This window comes from Hypanus sabinus, chromosome 7 (genome assembly GCF_030144855.1).
Source record: "Hypanus sabinus isolate sHypSab1 chromosome 7, sHypSab1.hap1, whole genome shotgun sequence".
Taxonomy (NCBI): Eukaryota; Metazoa; Chordata; class Chondrichthyes; order Myliobatiformes; family Dasyatidae; genus Hypanus; species Hypanus sabinus.
The window spans coordinates 79,288,768-79,308,957 of NC_082712.1; the positions used below are offsets into that span (position 1 = coordinate 79,288,768).

General features: G+C 48.6%; 1 protein-coding gene and 1 long non-coding RNA gene across 15 annotated transcripts in view; one reads left to right on the forward strand and one right to left on the reverse strand.

Moving 5' to 3' along the window:
• The window catches only part of LOC132396897 (uncharacterized), a 216,718-nt gene extending 197,045 nt beyond the window's left edge, over nt 1–19,673 (reverse strand). For 8 of the 12 annotated variants that reach the window (XR_009513166.1, XR_009513164.1, XR_009513165.1 and 5 more), the window contains exons 1-2: nt 10,755–12,026; nt 2,269–2,400 (exon numbers count right to left, since the gene is read on the reverse strand). This is a non-coding gene — a long non-coding RNA (uncharacterized LOC132396897). Of the gene's footprint in view, nt 1–2,268; nt 2,401–7,434; nt 7,507–10,754; nt 12,027–19,493 lie in introns of those variants that run through there. The other 4 variants (XR_009513170.1, XR_009513169.1, XR_009513162.1 and 1 more) reach the window with 3 other exon arrangements.
• Nucleotides 7,468–14,353, forward strand: LOC132396896 (RING finger protein 223-like). Of its 3 annotated transcripts, XM_059974957.1 has the most exons (3): nt 7,612–8,043; nt 12,021–12,077; nt 14,067–14,353. In XM_059974957.1, exons 1-2 carry the CDS (start codon nt 7,698–7,700, stop codon nt 12,074–12,076), a joined length of 402 nt encoding a protein of 133 aa, XP_059830940.1. In that variant the 5' UTR covers nt 7,612–7,697; the 3' UTR covers nt 12,077; nt 14,067–14,353. The 3 variants fall into 3 exon arrangements, 2 of the variants coding, with proteins under 2 accessions (XP_059830941.1, XP_059830940.1); XR_009513158.1 differs by lacking the exon at nt 7,612–8,043 and adding an exon at nt 7,468–7,557 and having other exon boundaries at nt 12,021–14,353; XM_059974958.1 differs by lacking the exon at nt 12,021–12,077 and having other exon boundaries at nt 7,606–8,043.
• Nucleotides 19,674–20,190: the final 517 nt, after the last annotated feature.

The window sequence follows — 20,190 nt, forward strand, 5'->3', positions numbered from 1 at the left end:
TAGAACATACAGGGTAAATGGTAGGGCATTGAGGAATGCAGTGGAACAGAGAGATCTAGGAATAACTGTGCATAGTTCCCTGAAGGTGGAGTCTCATATAGATAGGGTGGTGAAGAAGGCTTTTGGAACGCTGGCCTTTATAAATCAGAGCATTGAGTACAGAAGTTGGGATGTAATGTTAAAATTGTACAAGACATTGGCAAGGCCAAATTTGGAATATTGTGTACAGTTCTGATCATTGAATTATAGGAAAGATATCAATAAATTAGAGAGAGTGCAGAGACAATTTACTAGGATGTTACCTGGGTTTCAGCACTTAAGTTACAGAGAAAGGTTGAACAAGTTAGGTCTCTATTCATTGGAGCGTAGAAGGTTGAGGGGGGATTTGATCGAGGTATTTAAAATTTTGAGAGGGATAGATAGAGTTGACGTGAATAGGCTGTTTCCATTGAGAGTAGGGGAGATTCAAACTAGAGGACATGATTTGAGAGTTAGGGGGCAAAAGTTTAAGGGAAACACAAGGGGGCATTTCTTTACTCAGAGAGTGACAGCTGTGTGGAATGAGCTTCCTGTAGAAGTAGTAGAGGCCAGTTCAGTTGTGTCACTTAAGGTAAAATTGGATTGGTATATGGACAGGAAAGGAGTGGAGGGTTATGGGCTGAGTGCGGGTAGGTGGGACTAGGTGAGATTAAGAGTTCGGCACGGACTAGGAGGGCCGAGATGGCCTGTTTCCGTGCTGTGATTGTTATATGGTTATATGGTTAACATTGCATTTACCTTCTTCGCCATTGACTGAACCTGCAAGTTAACTTTTAGGGATTCCTGTGTGAGGATTCCCGAGTTCCTCTGCACTTTTGATTTTGAATTTTCTTCCCTTTTAGAAAATAGTCAGTGCCTTTATTCCTTCTGCCAAAGTGCAAGACCATAATCTTCCGGACACTGTATTCTATCTCACTTCATTGCCCATCCCCCCAGTCTGTCTGCAGACAGACACCCTGCTTCCTCAAAGCTACCTGCCCTTCCACCTATCTTTGTGTGGTTTGCAAACCTGGCCTCAAAGCCATCAGTTCCTTCTTCCAAATCATTGACATACAATGTGAAAAGAAGTGTTCCCAACACTGACACCTGTAGAACACCACTAGTCACTGGCACCCATCCAGAAAAGGCCCCCTTCATTCTTACTCTTTGCCTCCTGCCAGTCAGCCAGTCTTGTATCCTCACAGTCTCACTACACACTGCAGGAAAGATGTTATTAAATGGACGGGAAGGTGAACCAACTTGTGAACCAACTGCCCTTCCTCAGCCGTCTCACTCTGGTTCCCACCCCCCTGCCAAGTTAAGTTGAACCCTCCCCAACAGCTCTCGCAAACCTGTCTGCAACGGTACGGGTCTCCCTTGGATTCGGGTGTAACCGTCCTTCTTGTACAGGTCATACCTTCCCCGGAAGAGATCCCAATGATCCAGAAATCTGAAGCCCTGTCCCCTGCACCAATTCTTCAGCCACGTGTTCATCTGCCAAATAATACTATTTGTTGTGTGGCAAAGGAACCAATTTAGATATCACTACGCCACAGGTCCTGCTTTGCAGCTTTCTGCATGCTTCCCTAAAATCTCTCTTCAAGACCTCCTTGCCTTTCCTACCTATGGCATCAATGCCAATGTGTACCAAGACTTCTGGCTGCTCACCGTCCCCCTTTAGAATGCTGCGGGCCCAAGCTGAAATAGTCTTGACCCTGGTAAGTGGGAGGCAATGGTTTATCTGGGTCTACAGAATCTGTTTTCTGCTCATCGAATTATGGAACCCCGGGTCACTATTGCACTCTTCTTCTCTCCCCTTCCCTTCTGAGCCACGACATCAGACTCAGTGCCAGAGACCCTGTAACTGAGGCTCCCCCTGCGATGTTGTTCCCACCCACCCACCCAACCAGTATCCAAAGTGGTGTACTTATTATTGGAGGAAACGGCCAAAGGCTTGACCATTTCCCTTCGGACAGTCATTCAGCTACCTGCCTCCTGCAACCTAGGGATGGTTACCTCCTATCTATCACCTCCTCATTTTCCCGTTTGAGCCAAAGGTCATCGAGCTGCATCTCCAGTCTCTAAGGAGCTGAAAATCATTCAGATGTAGTTATCAGAGAGGCTGGAGGTCTCCCAGATTTCCCACATTTCACACAAGGAACATCCCGCTAACTCCGGATCTTTTCTCAGCACTCCAGCTATGTGCTACAGAAAAAAAAAACTCAAAACATAATCTTTCTAATTACTTACTTGGAACCTCTGCCTGGGCTTGCCAAACCTGTTCTCCCCCAAGCCTGTTCAGCCAAGGCCGGACCAGTCTAGCACTGGCCGCTTGTTTACACCTCCTGTCTATTTATTAGCCCAACTCCGATTGCCTGCCACCTGCCAAGACAGAAGAAATCTGTTATTGTTTTACTTTGTTCTACCTCAATGCACAGTGTAATGATTTGATCTGCATGGGCAATGTGCAAGGCAAGAGTTTCACTGTTCTTAGTACATGTGACAATACTAAACCAATTTACCAAGTACCTATGGAGGGAAATGGACAGTCAACATTTTGCAACCTTATTGACCAACTGTTGTGTGATCATTTCCATAATTAATGAATAACACAGATGGGCAGTATCTCAAGTGCTGATGAGATGGAGTACGGGACGGAGATGGAGAACGTTGATAACAACCTCTCCTTTAGTGTTAAGAAGACAAAAAGGTGGTCATTGACTTCGGGGGCAGTGGGGGTAATGAACATGGTCCTGTTTACATCAACAGTGCTGAGGCTGAGAGCATTAAGAACTTCAAGTTCATAGATGTGAGCATCATCAACAGCCTGTCCTGATCCAACCACCGGCAGAGCTCACCAATGCTTCTACTCCCTCAGGTTAAAGAAACTCCACCCTCTCCAGAAAGCATCCTATCCTGTCTATACTTCCTGCTGACCCGGGGGGGGAAAAAACAATGGTATACCTCCCACACCAAAAGATACAAAAGCCAGGTATCACCAGGTTCAAGGGCAGCTTCTATCCCACTGTTATCAGACTATTGAACGGTTCCCAGTCCATCACGGGTGAAGCCCTCCCAACCGCTAGACACATCTACATGAAACTCTGTTGCAGGAGAGCAGCATGCATCATCAGGGACCCCCACCACCCAGGTCACGCTATCTTCTCACTGATGCCATCAGAAGGTACAGGAGCCTCAGGATTCACACCACCAGTTTCAGGAATAGTTATTACCCCTCAACCATCAGACTCTTTAATCAAAAGGGATAACTTCATATAACTATACTTGCCCTATAATTGAAATGTTTCAAGGACTCTTCATCTCGTGTTCTTGATGCTTGTTTATCTATTTATTTATCTATCTATTTATTTTTATTTCTTACCTTTGTATGTGCACAGTTTGTTGTCTTTTCAAAGTTCAAAGTAAATGTTATTACCAAAGTACATATATATCACCACATACAGCCCTAAGATTCATTTTCCTGTGGGCATACTCATCAAATCTATAGAACAGTAAAGATAACAGGATCAATGAAAGATCAACCAGGAGACAACAAACTGTGTAAATGCAAATATAAATAAATAGCAATAAATAACGAGAAAATGAAATAAAGAGTCCTTAAAGCGAGATCATTGGTTGTGGAAACATCTCAATGGATGGGCAAGTGAGTGTAGTTACCCTCTTTGGTTCAAGAGTCTGATGGTTGAGGGGTAGTGACTGTTCCTGAACCTGGTGGTGTGAGTCCTGAGGCTCCTGTACCTTCTACCTGATGGCAGCAGCATGAGAATCCCTGATGATGGTTGCTGCTTTCTTGCGACAACATTTCATATAGATGTGCTCAACGGTTGGGAGGGCTTTACCTGTGATGTACTGGACTAAATCTGCTCTTTTGTAGGATCTTCTGTTCAAAGGCATTTGTGTTTCCGTACCTGGCCATGGTGCAGCCAGTCAATATACTCTCCGCTACACATCTAGAGATTTTTGTCAAAGTTTTTGAAGTTATGCTGAATCTCCGCAGATTCCTAAGGAAGTAGAGGCGCTGTTGGGCTTTCTTTGTAATTACATTTATATTAGGGCTCTGAGATAGTGACACAAAGGAGTTTAAAGTTACTGATCCTCCGATGAGTACTCCAGTAACTTCAAGCACGCCTGTTTGAAGAAAACCCTGCCCAATTATCAGCAGCATATAACCTGTCCCAACACACTGCTACACGACAATAAGGAGTGCTTTTGCAGACTGGTTGAACAAGCATGTTGATGCAGCCTGTCATTGATGCTGCTGTGGTTATTATTCTACAGACTTCTTGAGTATGCCTGCAAGAAAATGTATCTCAGGGTTGTATATGGAGACAAAATGTATTTTGATAATAAAATTTACTTTGAACTTTACTTCAATACGCACACTTGACCTCACAGTCTACCTCGTTATTTACAGCACAGAACAGGCCCTTCTGACCTAACAAGTCACACCACCCACCTACTGAACCCGAGCCTAAACACAGGATAATTTATGATGACCTACTAACTGGAATGTCTATGGACTGTGGGAGGAAACCGGAGCACCCAGAGGAAGCCCACGGGGAGAACGTATGAACTCCTTACAGAAGAAGGGGGAATTGAACTCTGAACTCCGACACCTCAAGCTGTAAGATAGTCTTGCTAACTGCCATGGTGCCCTATCATCTTGCATCTTATGTTTACCTGCACTGCACTCTCTCTGTAGCTGTTACACTTTATTCTGCATTCTGTTATTATAAAACCATATAACAATTATAGCACGGAAACAGGCCATCTCGGCCCTTCTAGTCCATGCTGAATGCTTACTCTCACCTAGTCCCACTGACCTGCACTCAGCCCATAACCCTCCATTCCTTTCCTGTCCATATACCCATCCAATTTTGCTTTAAATGACAATACCAAACCTGCCTCTACCACTTCTACTGGAATCTCGTTCCACACAGCTACCACTCTCTAAGTAAAGAAATTCCCCCTCATGTTACCCTTAAACTTTTGCCCCCTAAGTCTCAACTCATGTCCTTTTATTTGAATCTCCCCTACTCTCAATGGAAAAAGCCTATCCACGTCAACTCTATCTATCCCCCTCATAATTTTAAATACCTCTATCAAGTCCCCCCTCAACCCTCTACGCTCCAAAGAATAAAGACCTAACTTGTTCAACCTTTCCCTGTAACTTAGGTGCTGAAACCCAGGTAACATCCTAGTAAATCTTATCTGTACTCTCTCTATTTTGTTGACATCTTTCCTATAATTCCGTGACCAGAACTGTACACAATTGTTTTACCTTGTTCTACTTCGATGCACTGCGTAGTGACCTGATCTGTACAAACGGTACACAAGGCAACCTTCTCGCCATATCTCAGTAAACACTCAGTGGCCACTCCTTCAGGTACACCAGTACACCGGCTTTTTAATACAAATCACGTGGCAGCAACTCAGAGCATGAAAGCACAAACAAGAGAAGATCTGCAGATGCCAGAAATCCGAGCAACACACACAAGATGCTGGAGGGACCCAGCAGGCCAGGCAGCGTCTGTGGAAAAAAGTACAGTCGACGTGTCGGCAGGACTGGAGAAAAGAAGCTGAGGAGTAGATTTCAAAGGTGGGGGCAAGGGAGAGGGAAACAAGGTGGTAGGTGAAACTTGGAGGGGGACGGATGAAGTAAGGAGCTTGGAAGTCGATTGGCGAAAGAGACAGAAGGCCCTGGAAGAAAGAAATGGGGGAAGGAGCACAAGGGGGAGGTAATGGGTGGGCAAGGAGATAAGCTGAGAGAGGGAAAAGGGTATGGCAAATGGAGAAGGTGGGTGGGTTTGGGGCATTACCGGAAGTTTGAGAAATCAGGTTGAATGGAATATAAGGTGTTGCTCCTCCAACCTAAGTGTGGCCTCATCACAAGAGCGGAGAAAGCCATGGATGGAAATACTGGAATGGGAATGGGAAGTGGAATTAAAATGAGTGGCTACTGGGACATCCCACTTGTCCTGGTGGAAGGAACGTAAAGGCTCGGTGAAGAGGTCTCCCAATCTACGTTGGGTCTCACCGATGTACAGGAGGCCACACCAGGAGCACCAAACACAGCAAGTGACCCCAACAGACTCAAAGGTGAAGTGTCGCCTCACCTGGAAGGACTGTTTAGGGCCCTGAATGGTAGTGAGGGAGGAGGCTGGTGTGGAACTTGTTCCACTTGCCAGGAGGGAGATCAATGAGAAGGGACCAGTGGTCGTGTAGAGTAATCCCTGCGGAAAGCAGGAAGTTGGGGATGGAGAAAGATGTACTTGGTGGTGGGATCCCGTTAGAGGTGGCAGAAGTTTTGGAGAATTATGTACTGGACGCAGGGACTGGTGGGGTGGTAGGTGCTTACAGATGTTGTCAAGAGGTTCAATTGTTATTCCAACTAAACACCAGAATGGGGAAGAAATGTGATCTAAGTGACTTTGACAGTGGAATGATTGTTGGTGCCAGATGGGGTGATTTGAGTATCTCAGAAGTCACTAGAATTTATAGAGAATGTTGCGAAAACAAGAAAGGACATCTAATGAGCAGCAGTTGTGAGGGCGAAAACACCTCGTTGATGAGAGATCGTAGGAGAATGGCCTGGGAACGGCTGCAGCAGAGGCCAAGGCACTGAGAAAAGGGAAGAGCATTTTTACAGGTGATCAGGTGGAAACAGGATAACCATGGGAATTGGTAGGTTCATAAAATATATTGGTCAACAATTTGTCTCTAGACATGGTGCCAGAGAGATTAAGAAAGGGGAGGGAGGTGCTAGAAATGGACCAAATGAATTTAAGTGCAGAGTGGAAGTTGGAGGCAAAGTTGATGAAGTTGACGAGCTCATCCTGGCTGTGGGAAGCAGCACCAACTCAGCAGTCAGTGCAGCCCCGGAAGAACTGGGGAGCGTGACAGGGAAGGCTTGGAACAGGAACAGTTCCACGGAGCCAACGGAGAGGCGGGCATGGCCTGGGAGCATGCTGGTGACCATGGCTGACTTTGGCATCTGGAGAAAGTGGGGGGGAAATTGTTGAGGGGAGGACCAGTTCTGCCAGTTGGAGGGTGGTGGAAGGGAATTGTTTGGTTCTGTCAATGAGAAAAAAGCAGAGAGTTTTAAAGCCTTCTTGATAGGGGATAAGTGTATAGGGACTAGACCTCCACGGTGTCAGAGCCAGGGAATTAACAGTAGCTGAGGATTTTGAGAACATCGGAAGTGTTACGTATGTGGGTGGAAAGGGATTGGCTCCAGGCTGATTGAATGGAGTCGAGGATATTATACTCAAACTATTTTATTCTGCACTGTTACTGTTTTACCTTGCACTACCTCAACGTAATGAAATGATCTGTATGAAGGGAATGCAAGACAAGTTTTTCACGGTACCATGTGACAATAATAAACCTAATTACCTGTGTGACAAGAGTCCAACCACTGACACCCTAATGCTGTGCAACACGAGTTACCGGATTGTCTGAGTGGATGGGGGAATGCGCGAGTGGGTGTTGAAACCGACGGGAATTTATCGAGACTGGGTGAGTGAAACCTGGTGACTGTCCAGCCAGACGTGTGACGACTCATACCATATTTGGAAGGGTGAGTTCATTGTCAAAAACACCCAGGGGGCTATAAATAGAGCGCGGGCTCCCTCGCTTTCCTCCAGAGAGCAGACAAGATGTTTGGAGACGCGGAATGCAGTGTGTGCTATTCGCCCTACAACGGCGGGTCCCGGACCCCGAGGGTGTTGCCATGCCAGCACGCCTTCTGCAGCGAGTGTGTCCTCATCCTCCTCGCCCAGAGCCACCCGGACGTCTCGGGAGAACACCAGCTCGCCTGCCCGCTGTGCCGCCACCTCTCTCGGGTGCGGTGGGACGGTCGGAGCATCCCCTACCCCGGGGTCTGGGAGGGACCGCAGGAGGAGGAGATGAGATCGAGCGTGGCGGATGCCCTGAAGCGAAGAGCCAAGGGGTGGACTCGAGGGTTGAAGCGCCTGTGGGGTCAGAGGACCCCCGGGACTGATGGTAAGACCACCCGCGGGGTGGGGGGAGGTGGATCTTTTCTGGGACATGGGACATTGGAGCAGCCTCGGATCGAGTGGGGAGGGGAGTTGACAAATTAGAAATTACCACTAAGAACAGGCCATTCGGCCCGTCGGGTCTATGTCGGCTATTGACCACTAGTTCACGCCGATCCCATCAACTTCCTGGCAGTTTCCCCCCCGTCAATGTTCCGCCGGGGTCGGTGTTGGGACCGCTTCTTTTCACGTTATGTCAATATCTGCATAACGGAATTGCCGGCTTTGTGGCCAGGTTTTCGGATGGGTGGAAGGGCAGGGAGTGTTGAGAGGAGGCGGCAGAAAGTCTAATTCGCGAACAAGTGGCAGATGGAATACAGAGTCGGGAAGTGTCCGGTCGCGCACTGCAGTAGAAGATATAAAGTGCAGACTGGGAAGGGATCTCGTGCTTTTCCCGACGAATATAACGAATAAGCTCTTCTCATCCCTGAATGGAGAAGTTGGCAGAGGTCGTCATCAAAATGTCAGGTATAATTGATACCTGTGCTCGGCTGGAAGCCTAGACTATTTACTAAACGGGGAGAACATTCCAAAATCAGGGTGCAAAGTGACTTATGCAGGATTCCCGAAAGGTTGACGTGCAGGTGGAGTCGGTCGGTGGAAAGGAAGGCAACGTTAGCATTCATTTGGAGAGAACTAGACTATGAGAGAGGAGATATAACGCATTGATAAGACACTTGCAAGAGGAAATCTGAGCAACACACACAAAATGCTGGAAGAACTCAGCAGGCCAAGCAGCATCTATGGGAGAATAAAAATACAGTCGATGTTTGGAGCCGAAACCCTTCGGCAGACACTTGGCGTAAGGTCCAGGAAGGGTCTCGCCAGAAACACAGACTGCATTCATTTCCACAGATGCTGCCTGACTTGCTGAGTTCCTCCAGCATTTTGTGTGTTTACCAGGAGTGTTGAAAGCAGTTTAGCACCCTTATCTACGAAAAGGTGCCTTGGCATTGGAGAAGGTCCAGAGGAAGTTCGCCAGGAGGATTCTGAGAATGAAAGGGTTAACGTGCGGGGAGCGTCATCTGGTTCTGGGACTGTACCACTGGAATTCAGAACGATAAGATGGGGCCTCATTGAAACATTTTGAATGTTGAAAGGCCTAGATAGTGTGGACGTGGAGAGGATGTTTCCTATTGTGGGGGAGTCTAGGATCAGAGGTCGTGGCTCAGAATAGAGCAGGGGTTTCCAACCTTTTTTATGCCGTGGACCCCTGAAAATGGTAGGGTTGGGAACCTCTGGACTACAGGAATGTCCATTTGGAACAGAGACGAGGAAGAACTGTGTACAGCTTTGGTCACCGAATTACAGGGAGGATATTAATAAGGTTGATAGAGTGCAGAGAAGGTTTACAGGGATGTTGCTGGGACCTGAGAAACAGAGTTACAGAGAAAGGTTGAATGGGTTCGGACTTTATTCCCTGAAGTGTAGAAGAATGAGGGGAGATTTGGTAGAGGTATATAAAATTATGGTGGGTATAGATAGAATGAATGCAAGCAGGCTTTTTCCACTGAGGCTAGGGGAGAAAAAACCAGAGGTCATGGGTTAAGGGTGAAGGGGGAAAAGTTTAAAGGGAACATTGGGGGGGGCTTCTTCACACAGAGAGTGGTGCGAGTGTGGAACGAGCTGCCAGATGAAGTGGTAAATGCTTATGACATTTACCACTTATGACAGTTATGAAAAACTTGGCCAGGTACATGGATGAGAGGTGTATGGAGGGATATGGCCCAGGTGCAGGTCAGTGGGACTAGGCAGAAAAATGGTTCGGTACAGCCAAGAAGGGCCAAAAGGCCTGTTTCTGTGCTGTAATGTTCTAACTTCAGCCAGAGAGTGGTGAATCTGTGGAATTTCTTGCCACAGACGGCTGCGGAGCACAAATCATTGGGTGTATTTAGAACAGAGGTTGATGGGTTCTTGATTGGTCAGGACATCTAAGAATAAGGGGAAAAGCCAGGAGAATGGGGTTGAGAGGGAAAATAAATCAGCCATAACGGATGGCAGAGCAGATTCGACGGGCCAAATGGCCTGATTCTACTCCTCTGCTGGTTACTGGAATTGGTTTATTATCGTCACCTGTACGGAGATAGTGATAAGCTGGTGTTTGTGTGCGGGCCAGACCGATCACCCCATACATCATTTCACTGAGGTAGGTAACAAGGAAGATGGAATGCCGCATGGTGTTACAGTGACAGAGAGCAGGGGTATCCGCGGGGTAGATTGGGAGATCACATGCTCATCATTTAGTGGATGAATGGTGAATCTCAGAGTCTGATATAAAAGCTGTCCTTACACCTGCTGGGAGTGGGTAAAGATTAAACAGGACACGCCTTGGACCGGAGTTAAATCCGCTCAAGTTAATCGTTGTGTGCACAAACGCCGCAAGGTCCAGGTACAATGGGAAAACTTGCGTGCTGCAGTTTCACAGGCACTGAAAATAAATTGTACAAAAATTATACAGGATGGCGAAAGAAATGTGCACAACAAGGCGTGTGTGTGTGGAAATCTGAGACAAGTGCACTGTGCAAGAGGCGGTCCGTTAGTGAGATAAGGTTAGGGTTTTTATTTTAAATTTGCATTATTCCCGAACAAAACCGGACCTCCAGGTGCCTTGTCAGGCCCTGTTCATGAAGGCAACGGTGTCTCACCCAGCTCACTCACCGGCCGCAGCTCTCGTCCTATTAGTGAAGTTTCTGCTAACTGGTCTCCGCTGCTCTCGTCCAGTCCTTGTTCACTCTGCGGTCGCAGTCCTGAGACTGTCCTTCCGGTAGGTCCTCCGCGCCACGCCGCCCAGCAAATCCTAGCCTAATCACAGGACTATTTAGCAATGGCAGGCACGGGGAGGGTCTACAAACTCCGGGGTTGGACCCGCGGTGCCGGCGCTGTAAATCATTGCGCTAACCCCAGGTCTCGCCGGGCGGTTCAGTAACCTGATGGTCGAGGGGAAATGGCTGTTGTTGACCCTGCTGGTTTGGGACTTCAGGCTTCTGCTGGGCGGCATGACCCGGTTAGTGGGCAGCCTGGATGAATGTTACCACCTGGACGGGGGGCGCTGCGGGGAAAAAACTAAAGAGAGCTCGTCACGGACGTAGAGGAGGCGTGACCCAAAAACAGGGCAGCGGTACTTTACTATTACTATTAATAGTAAAGCAACACGGTACTTTACTATTAGACCATAACATAACAAGACTTAGGCAATCAAGGGTGTTGTCGGGACTGGAGGAAGATGGAATAGAATAGCACTTTATTCTTTGGAATGTAGAAGACTGTGAGGAGATTTGATAAAGCTATACAAAATTGAGCGGTAAATGTAAGCAGACGTTTTCCACTGAGGTTGGGTGGGCCTACAACCAGAGGTCATGGGCTAAGGGTGAAAGGTGAAAAGTTTAAGGGGGGCATGAAGGGAAACGTCTTCACTCAGAGGGTGGTGAGAGTGTGGAACTCGCTGCCAGTGCAGGTGGAGATTTCAACGTAGGTACAATATATGGTAGGGGTATGGTCCAGGCCCACGATGACAGGAGTTGGCAGTTTAAATGGTTTGGCATGGTGTAGATGGGCTGAAAGGCCTCTTTCTGTGCTGTACTTTTCTATAATTCTAGGAGGGGCCACACAACAAGATAAGGCAGAAACTAGACACAACAGGTGAGCATTAGGCAGGGAGAGTTAAAGTTAGGAGCAAGACCAGCTGGTTCGATGAGTGAACGCAGAATGTGAATGAGAGCTGGGGTTAAGTGGGCTGCTGGTGACGAGTCTAGGATGGGTGGCTGGCAATTGTGATTAGCTGGATGGAGAATGCGAGGTGCCTGCATGTACAGGGACTGACAAAGCTCCCAAAAGTCATGCTTGGCTCAATGAGGAGGCATTGTTCGAGGATAACACTAGCACTGACTGCTATTTACTCTGGCCCTGATTTCCCTGTCTTTTCAGCTGCTATCATGAAAAAGGAGGACTTTGTGCTGATGATGAGCTTCAACATGATGTGAGGTGGGACTCTGGAGTGGACGCCCCCCAATGCAGGCTGGGTAGCGATGGACCACACTCGAGGCTCCGACTGGCAGGGCCACTACAACAGCTGGATGAGGCGCTTGAAACAACCAATGCCTCTACCCCCCCGAAAGAAAAGCCCCTTGCCTGAGGAACGGGTGTACCGACATGACAGTTCCCTATGCAGTGTGCTGCAGGAGCGGGGCAGAAGCAAGACTTTGGTAGATTGAAACTGAGGTCCTACACCCCCCAATGACCTCCCAGCCCAGGAGGTTTTAGTCCCAAGCAACACCACCTCCCTTAGAAAGAGGTTTCGAAGTACATTCACGAACAGTATATATCCAGTAGACAACCTGAAATTCTTGCTCTTCACTGACATCCTGTGGCATCACTCTGGGGGGAGGGGGGAGGTGGAGGGCAGAACGAGAACAGTCATCATGGTGCTGCTTGTCATGTGTCCATTGCTGGCTAGATTAACGCACCACAACGGTTTCCCATGACCGGATCCTTGCATCCGTTTGTGCAGAGTGCTGGCCTTGAGTCTTCGTATGCTCCCCCTGCTGTCAAACATTGTCCTCGGTGGGAGAGAAAGTTGCTGTCCATCGTCTGGGCTCCCTCACTCTTCCGTCAGCCCAAAACTGGGACAAGGCAGACCACTCCCCCCCCCCCCCACCCAACTCCGCTGCGTAATCCCCATCACTGTTTACCAAGGTTGCCGAGTCCCAGGAAAGCCCAGACTGGCGCGCCTTGTTTTTATGCTGGTGTTGAGGCGTTGCCATGGTAGCAGCTTGGTCTGCTGAGTCACAACCCACAGCTTCCAACACGGGAGGCCCCAGACAGTCAGACACACTTTAATCAGATCTCAAATTGGGATCAATTCCTGTCTGGGTCAACGAACTCCCTGCTCAGCCCTGCCCTCTGCATCTCAGAGACCTTCCAGTGAGGGAGAGTCAGTTCCACTGCAGTCCAGTGTACAGTGCAGGTCCTGAGCCTTTCCGAGGGCCGTTGCAGAAGATTGTACTGCTGCTGGAAATCTTGGGCAAGGCACTCAAAATGCTGCAGGAACTCAGCCGGACAGGGGCATTTATGGCAGGGAATAAACAGCCGGGACCCTCTTAAAGGTCGACTGTTGATTCCCCTCCATAGATGCTGCCTGACCTGCTGAGTTCGTCCAGCATTATGTGTGCCTTGTTCCATCAGAGTACTTTCTCCCTGACAACACCGCCCCCCCATTGCCAATCTTTAGCTGATTAAGTAAAAACATAAATTAATCCCCTTTTTAAAAAGGAAGTTCCTGTGGTTTCTCACGCCATTCTCTCTGGGCACTGACCCTCTCCCAGGGAGAAAGGTGCACGACGTTTGTTTGAGTGGAGTCCCAGTCTACACAATCTCTCCTGGTAACTTGGGGCCCCTGGGTCCTGGCAAATCTTTTCTGTATTCTTTCCGGTTTGAAAACGTATCTATGGTAACATCATCAAGATTATGTGCTGTGTTGTATGACAAGGGTGATCATGGTCTATCCATGACCGTGGTTGTTTTTGCAAATATTTCTACTGAAGTGGTTTGCCATTCATCTGGGCAGTGTCTGTACCAGACGGGTGACCCCAGCCATTATCAATGCTCTTCAGAGATTGCCTGGTGTCAGAGGTTGCATAACTGGACTTGTGACCAACCATGTCCTGCTCCCATGGCTTCACATGACCCTGATTGGGGGGTCTAAGCAGGTGCTACACCTCGCCCAAGGGTGACCTGCAGGCTAGTGGAGGGAAGGAGTGCCTTACACTGCCATTGGTAGAGACGTATCTCTGCCCTGCCACCCATTTACTATAACAGGGTGACCAAAATTATCCATGATCGTCGGGCTGTTCCCTGTTTGAACTTGAACCATCCTCTTCCTGTCCCAATCTGTCTGTCACTGATTATGTTACAACTGACGATCACCAGCTTTGACCTCTCAGTATTATCATACTTGTTCATTCCATTTTATAGGAATTGCTGGAGGAACTGGGCAGGTCAGGCAGCATCTATGGAAATGAATAAACAGTTGATGTGTCAGGCTGGGACCCTCCTTGAAGACCTGATGGAAGGTCCTCCAGCATTTTGTCCATGTGTTGCTTTGGATTCCCAGCATCAGCAGATTTTTATTCTGTTTGTGATTCAATTTTATAACTTGGCTAGGACTGTGAACTGTGTATAATATTTGTTTTTTTTTTAAGTTGAAGAGTTGGTTGTTATGTAATGCTTTTTTTTAAGGAAATAAAACATTGTGAGGAATATTTTGTCTTTTATATTTTTTTGGGAGGAACTTTCATCTCATTCTGGTTCTGGGAATTTTCCTGCAGGATGTGTGGAGGAGGCATTATCATACATCTCTGGCACTGGGTTGGACAAGGTTAACTGTCAAGGGAGGGGTAGACGGAGTCACAGGATGAAACTTGTTTTTAAAAACAGTGAAAGGATAATCAAACTCACTCCTGCAAGTGCACCCAGTTGTATGTTAACCCTATTTGTGCCATATTCCCTCAATGGAGGCAGAAACGCCTGAGGGATATTAGTCAGGGTCCTGAATACGAGTGCAGGGACGTTGTGTTCAAACTCTGGTCTCACCACAGCTGGAGAACTGCGTGCGGTTCCTGACACCCCTTTACAGGAAGGGCATGACTCGACACTGCCTGCGATGTCAGGATCTGTTCTGTAAGCTGAGCTGGTTCAGAGAGGTCATGACCGGGGTATATAAAATTTGGAGGGGTATGGAGAACAGACTGCAGGAAATCTTTCCCCAGATCCGAGGTAGGTAAAGCTAGACAAAACAAGTTTAGGGAAAGGGGGAGAGTATTGGGTTGGGTGGGGCTACAACTGGAGGTCATGGGTTTAAGGTGGAAAAGTAACAATTTTTACAGGTAACATGAGATGAAATCTCTTCTTTCAGAGGGTAGTGAGTGTGGAGTTCAACGTTTAAGGGAAGTTTGGATAGGTGTAGGGATGTGGAGGGCTGTGGTCCCGGTGCAGCTATTGATAAGAGTAAGCAGTCTAAGTGGTTCAGCACAGACTAGATGGGCTGAAAGGCCTGTTTCCGTGCTGTGCTTTTCTAGCACTGTTAGAGCGGGATCTTTCTCAGCCAGAGAGGGGTGAGTTTCTGGAGCATACTACCAGAGAGTGCGGTGGGAACAGGCACCGGTGGTGTTTAAGAAGGGTAGAGACGGGCACTTGGATCACCCAGGGGCAGCGGCTACAGGCCAAGTACTGGGAAATGGTACTGGTCTTGATGACTCGGTGTGAGCTCGTTGGACTGAGCAGCCTGTTCGAGTGCTGCTAAGGATTCTGTTTTGAAACCAACGGAAATCTTTGGCTCGTGAGTCTGTGTTGCCCCTCAAGCATCTACTTATAGTAATCTTTCATGAATGGCTTTTCCACTTCAAAAACGCTCCTGCACAGATCTCCTGCCATCGTTGGGCATGAAACCTGTTTTAATCCCACCAGTGTCCCACAGGTTCTGCCCCTTACCCATCAGAATCAGAACCAGCACATGTTGTGAAAGTCATTAACTTTGCACGGCAGTACAACGCTGTTCGTAGAAAAAATGGAATTCCAGTAAGTACATGTTAAATAAGTAGAACAAACATAAGGAAGCAGTGAAAGAGTGAGGAATGAGTGGCTGGAGAGGAGAGGGGGTGCTGGCATAGAGGAGGGGCTGGTGGGGGAGTGGGTCCGGTGAGGAGAGAGGGTGAGCCGGCAGGGAGAGTCGGGTGCTGGTGGGGAGGGGGTTTTGGGGGAGAGAGTGTGGTGGCAGTGGGGATGCGTGCTGACTGGCGGGGAGGGTGGGCTAGTGGGGATGCGGCTGAATGGCCCCCTCCTGAGTGATTCGATCCATGATGAATCCTCGGAAAGCTCCCCCAGTACGAGTCAAAGGATCCTTTAAAGTTGCTGCATGTCGATAGCCTGGTATACAAGGCATCTGGTGTGTTGGCTTTCATTAGCTGGGTGGGGGCAGGGTTAGGTTCAAGAGCCATTAGGTAAAGTTCAAAGTGCAATGTAAGTTTATTGTCAAAGTGTGTATCGATTCATTTTCTTGCAGACATTCACAATAGAACAAAGAAATACAATAGAATCAATGAAAGCTACACACAGACACAAACAACCAGTCTGAAAAAAAGACCAACTGTGCAAATACAGTGCACACACTCTCTCACACTTTCACTCTCACACTCTCACTCTCACACTCTCACTCTCACACTCACTCTCACTCTCACACTCTCACTCTCACACTCACTCTCACTCTCACACTCTCACACTCTCACACTCTCACACTCACTCTCACTCTCACACTCACTCTCACTCTCACACTCTCTCACTCTCACTCTCTCCCACTCTCCCACTCTCTCTCTCACTCTCTCCCACTCTCACTCTCACTCTCACACTCACTCTCACTCTCACACTCTCTCTCTCACTCTCCCACTCTCACTCTCACTCTCACACTCACTCTCACTCCTCACCCACACTCACTCTCACACTCCACACACACCACTCACCCCACTCACTCTCACACTCTCTCTCTCACTCTCTCCCACTCCACTCTCACTCCCACTCTCACTCTCACTCTCACACTCTCTCCCACTCTCACTCTCACTCTCACACTCTCTCTCTCACTCTCTCCCACTCTCACTCTCACTCTCACACTCTCTCACACTCTCTCTCTCACTCTCACACTCACTCTCACTCTCACACTCTCTCTCTCACTCTCTCCCACTCTCACTCTCACTCTCACACTCTCTCTCACTCTCTCACTCTCACTCTCACACTCACTCTCACTCTCACACTCTCTCCCACTCTCACTCTCACTCTCACACTCTCTCCCACTCTCTCTCTCACTCTCTCCCACTCTCACTCTCACTCTCACACTCTCTCACACTCTCTCCCACTCTCACTCTCACTCCCACTCTCACTCTCACTCTCACACTCTCTCCACACCTCACTCTCACTCTCACACACTCTCTCTCACTCTCCTCCCACTCTCACTCTCACTCTCACACTCTCTCACACTCTCTCTCTCACTCTCACACCACTCTCACTCTCACACTCACTCTCTCACTCTCTCCCACTCTCACTCTCACTCTCACACTCTCTCTCACTCTCTCACTCTCACTCTCACACTCACTCTCACTCTCACACTCTCTCCCACTCTCACTCTCACACCTCACACTCCTCACCACTCTCTCTCTCACTCTCTCCCACTCACACTCTCACTCTCACACTCACTCTCACTCTCACACTCTCTCTCTCACTCTCCCCACTCACCTCACACCTCACACTCTCACACACTCACCCACTCACACCCACTCTCACACACTCCCCCACTCTCACTCTCACTCTCACACTCTCTCTCACTCTCTCACTCTCACTCTCACACTCACTCTCACTCCACACTCCACACTCTCACCCACTCTCACTCTCACTCTCACACTCTCTCACTCTCACTCTCACACTCTCTCCCACTCTCACTCTCACACTCACACCTCTCCCACTCTCTCCCACACTCTCTCTCACTCTCTCCCACTCTCACTCTCACTCTCACACTCACTCTCACTCTCACACTCTCTCTCTCACTCTCCCCACTCTCACTCTCACTCTCACACTCACTCTCACACTCTCACTCTCACTCTCCCACTCTCTCTCTCACTCTCTCCCACTCTCACTCTCACTCTCACACTCACTCTCACTCTCACACTCTCTCTCTCACCTCTCCCACTCTCACTCTCACTCTCACACTCACTCTCACTCTCTCACTCTCACTCTCACACTCTCACTCTCACTCTCTCCCACTCACTCTCACACTCTCTCTCTCACTCTCTCCCACTCTCACTCTCACTCCCACTCTCACTCTCACTCTCACACTCTCTCCCACTCTCACTCTCACTCTCACACTCTCTCTCTCACTCTCTCCCACTCTCACTCTCACTCTCACACTCTCTCACACTCTCTCTCTCACTCTCACACTCACTCTCACTCTCACACTCTCTCTCTCACTCTCTCCCACTCTCACTCTCACTCTCACACTCTCTCTCACTCTCTCACTCTCACTCTCACACTCACTCTCACTCTCACACTCTCTCCCACTCTCACTCTCACTCTCACACTCACTCTCACTCTCACACTCTCTCTCTCACTCTCACACTCACTCTCACTCTCACACTCTCTCCCACTCTCTCTCTCACTCTCTCCCACTCTCACTCTCACTCTCACACTCACTCTCACTCTCACACTCTCTCTCTCACTCTCCCACTCTCACTCTCACTCTCACACTCACTCTCACTCTCTCACTCTCACTCTCACACTCTCACTCTCACTCTCTCCCACTCTCACTCTCACACTCTCTCTCTCACTCTCTCCCACTCTCACTCTCACTCCCACTCTCACTCTCACTCTCACACTCTCTCCCACTCTCACTCTCACTCTCACACTCTCTCTCTCACTCTCTCCCACTCTCACTCTCACTCTCACACTCTCTCACACTCTCTCTCTCACTCTCACACTCACTCTCACTCTCACACTCTCTCTCTCACTCTCTCCCACTCTCACTCTCACTCTCACACTCTCTCTCACTCTCTCACTCTCACTCTCACACTCACTCTCACTCTCACACTCTCTCCCACTCTCACTCTCACTCTCACACTCACTCTCACTCTCACTCTCACTCTCACACTCTCTCCCACTCTCACTCTCACTCTCACACTCTCTCCCACTCTCACTCTCACTCTCACACTCTCTCTCACTCTCTCACTCTCACTCTCACACTCTCTCTCACTCTCTCACTCTCACACTCTCACTCTCAGTCTCACTCTCACACTCACTCTCACTAAATAAATAATACTGAGAACAGGAGCTATAAAGTCTTTGAAAGTGAGTCCATTGGTTGTGGAATCAGTTCGGAGTTGAGGTGAGTGAAGTTATCCATGCTGGTTCAGGAGCCTGATGGTTGAGGGGTAATAACTGTTCCTGAAGATGGTAGTGTGAGCCCTGAGGCTCCTGTACCTCCTTCCCCACGGCAGCAGTGAGAAAGAGCACGGCCTGGGTGGTGGGTGTCCTTGATGAAGGACGCTGTTTTCCTGTGACAGTGCTCCTTGTGGATATGTTTATTGGTGGAGAGGGCTCTTCCTGTGACGGACTGGGTCATATCCTTTAATTCTTATGGCTTTTCAATTCCTGGGCATCAGTGTTTCCGTACCAGGCCTTGATTCAACCAGTCAGGATACTCCCCACCACACATCAATAGAAATCTGTCAAATGACATGCCGAATGCTGTTCAAACCGTTAGGGTATAGTAAATCAATTAATTGGGGTGTATGGAGTGTCTGGGGGGGGGGAGTAGCACCTGTGGTGAAGGGGCTTGTCGCGTCCATTCGGGGGCAGCTCACTCACCTTTGTCCACACCGGACACTCAGCTCTCCCCTGTGGCTCCAAGTAGCTGTTAGCATGTGACAGTGGCCACACCCCCGGTACACCGCTCCGACAGGCTGGCTAAGCCGGGTGAGGGTAGCCGGCAGGTCTCGTACGCCGGTGACTTAGGAACATACCTGCAAGGTATGCAAGGTCACCTCTAGTGGACTGGGCAGATGAGACCTCCAGCGAGATCCAGCGGTACTGCAACATGTCATGGAGAGCATGACAAGAGATGAGGAGGGTAGGTGAATTGAGTGCTGTGAGGGTGTTGAGCTCAGAGCCTGCACCAGCACGTGGACTTATGGAATTGCAGCCATTAGTGAGACTTGGTTACATGAGGCAGCTCAATACTCCGGCATTCTGTTGTCTTACACATGATAGAGTGTGTGTGTGTGGGGGGGGGGAGGGTCAGGGAAAACATCGAACGGTAACATCACATATTTTCAAATTCATTCCGTATTATTTTCTGATTTACCCAAGAGTATTTTTAAACAGATCCACAGACAAAGGCAGCACTGTACATGTGTTAAACCACAATAAATCACTTGCTACAATGCTAGAAGGAGAACAAATGGTTAATGCAGTATGGAAATTAAACTAATACTTATCATCCACGAAATGATCTGATCTGCAGAATGCCAGAGGGAATCACAGATCTCTCTCTCTCTCCCTCTCT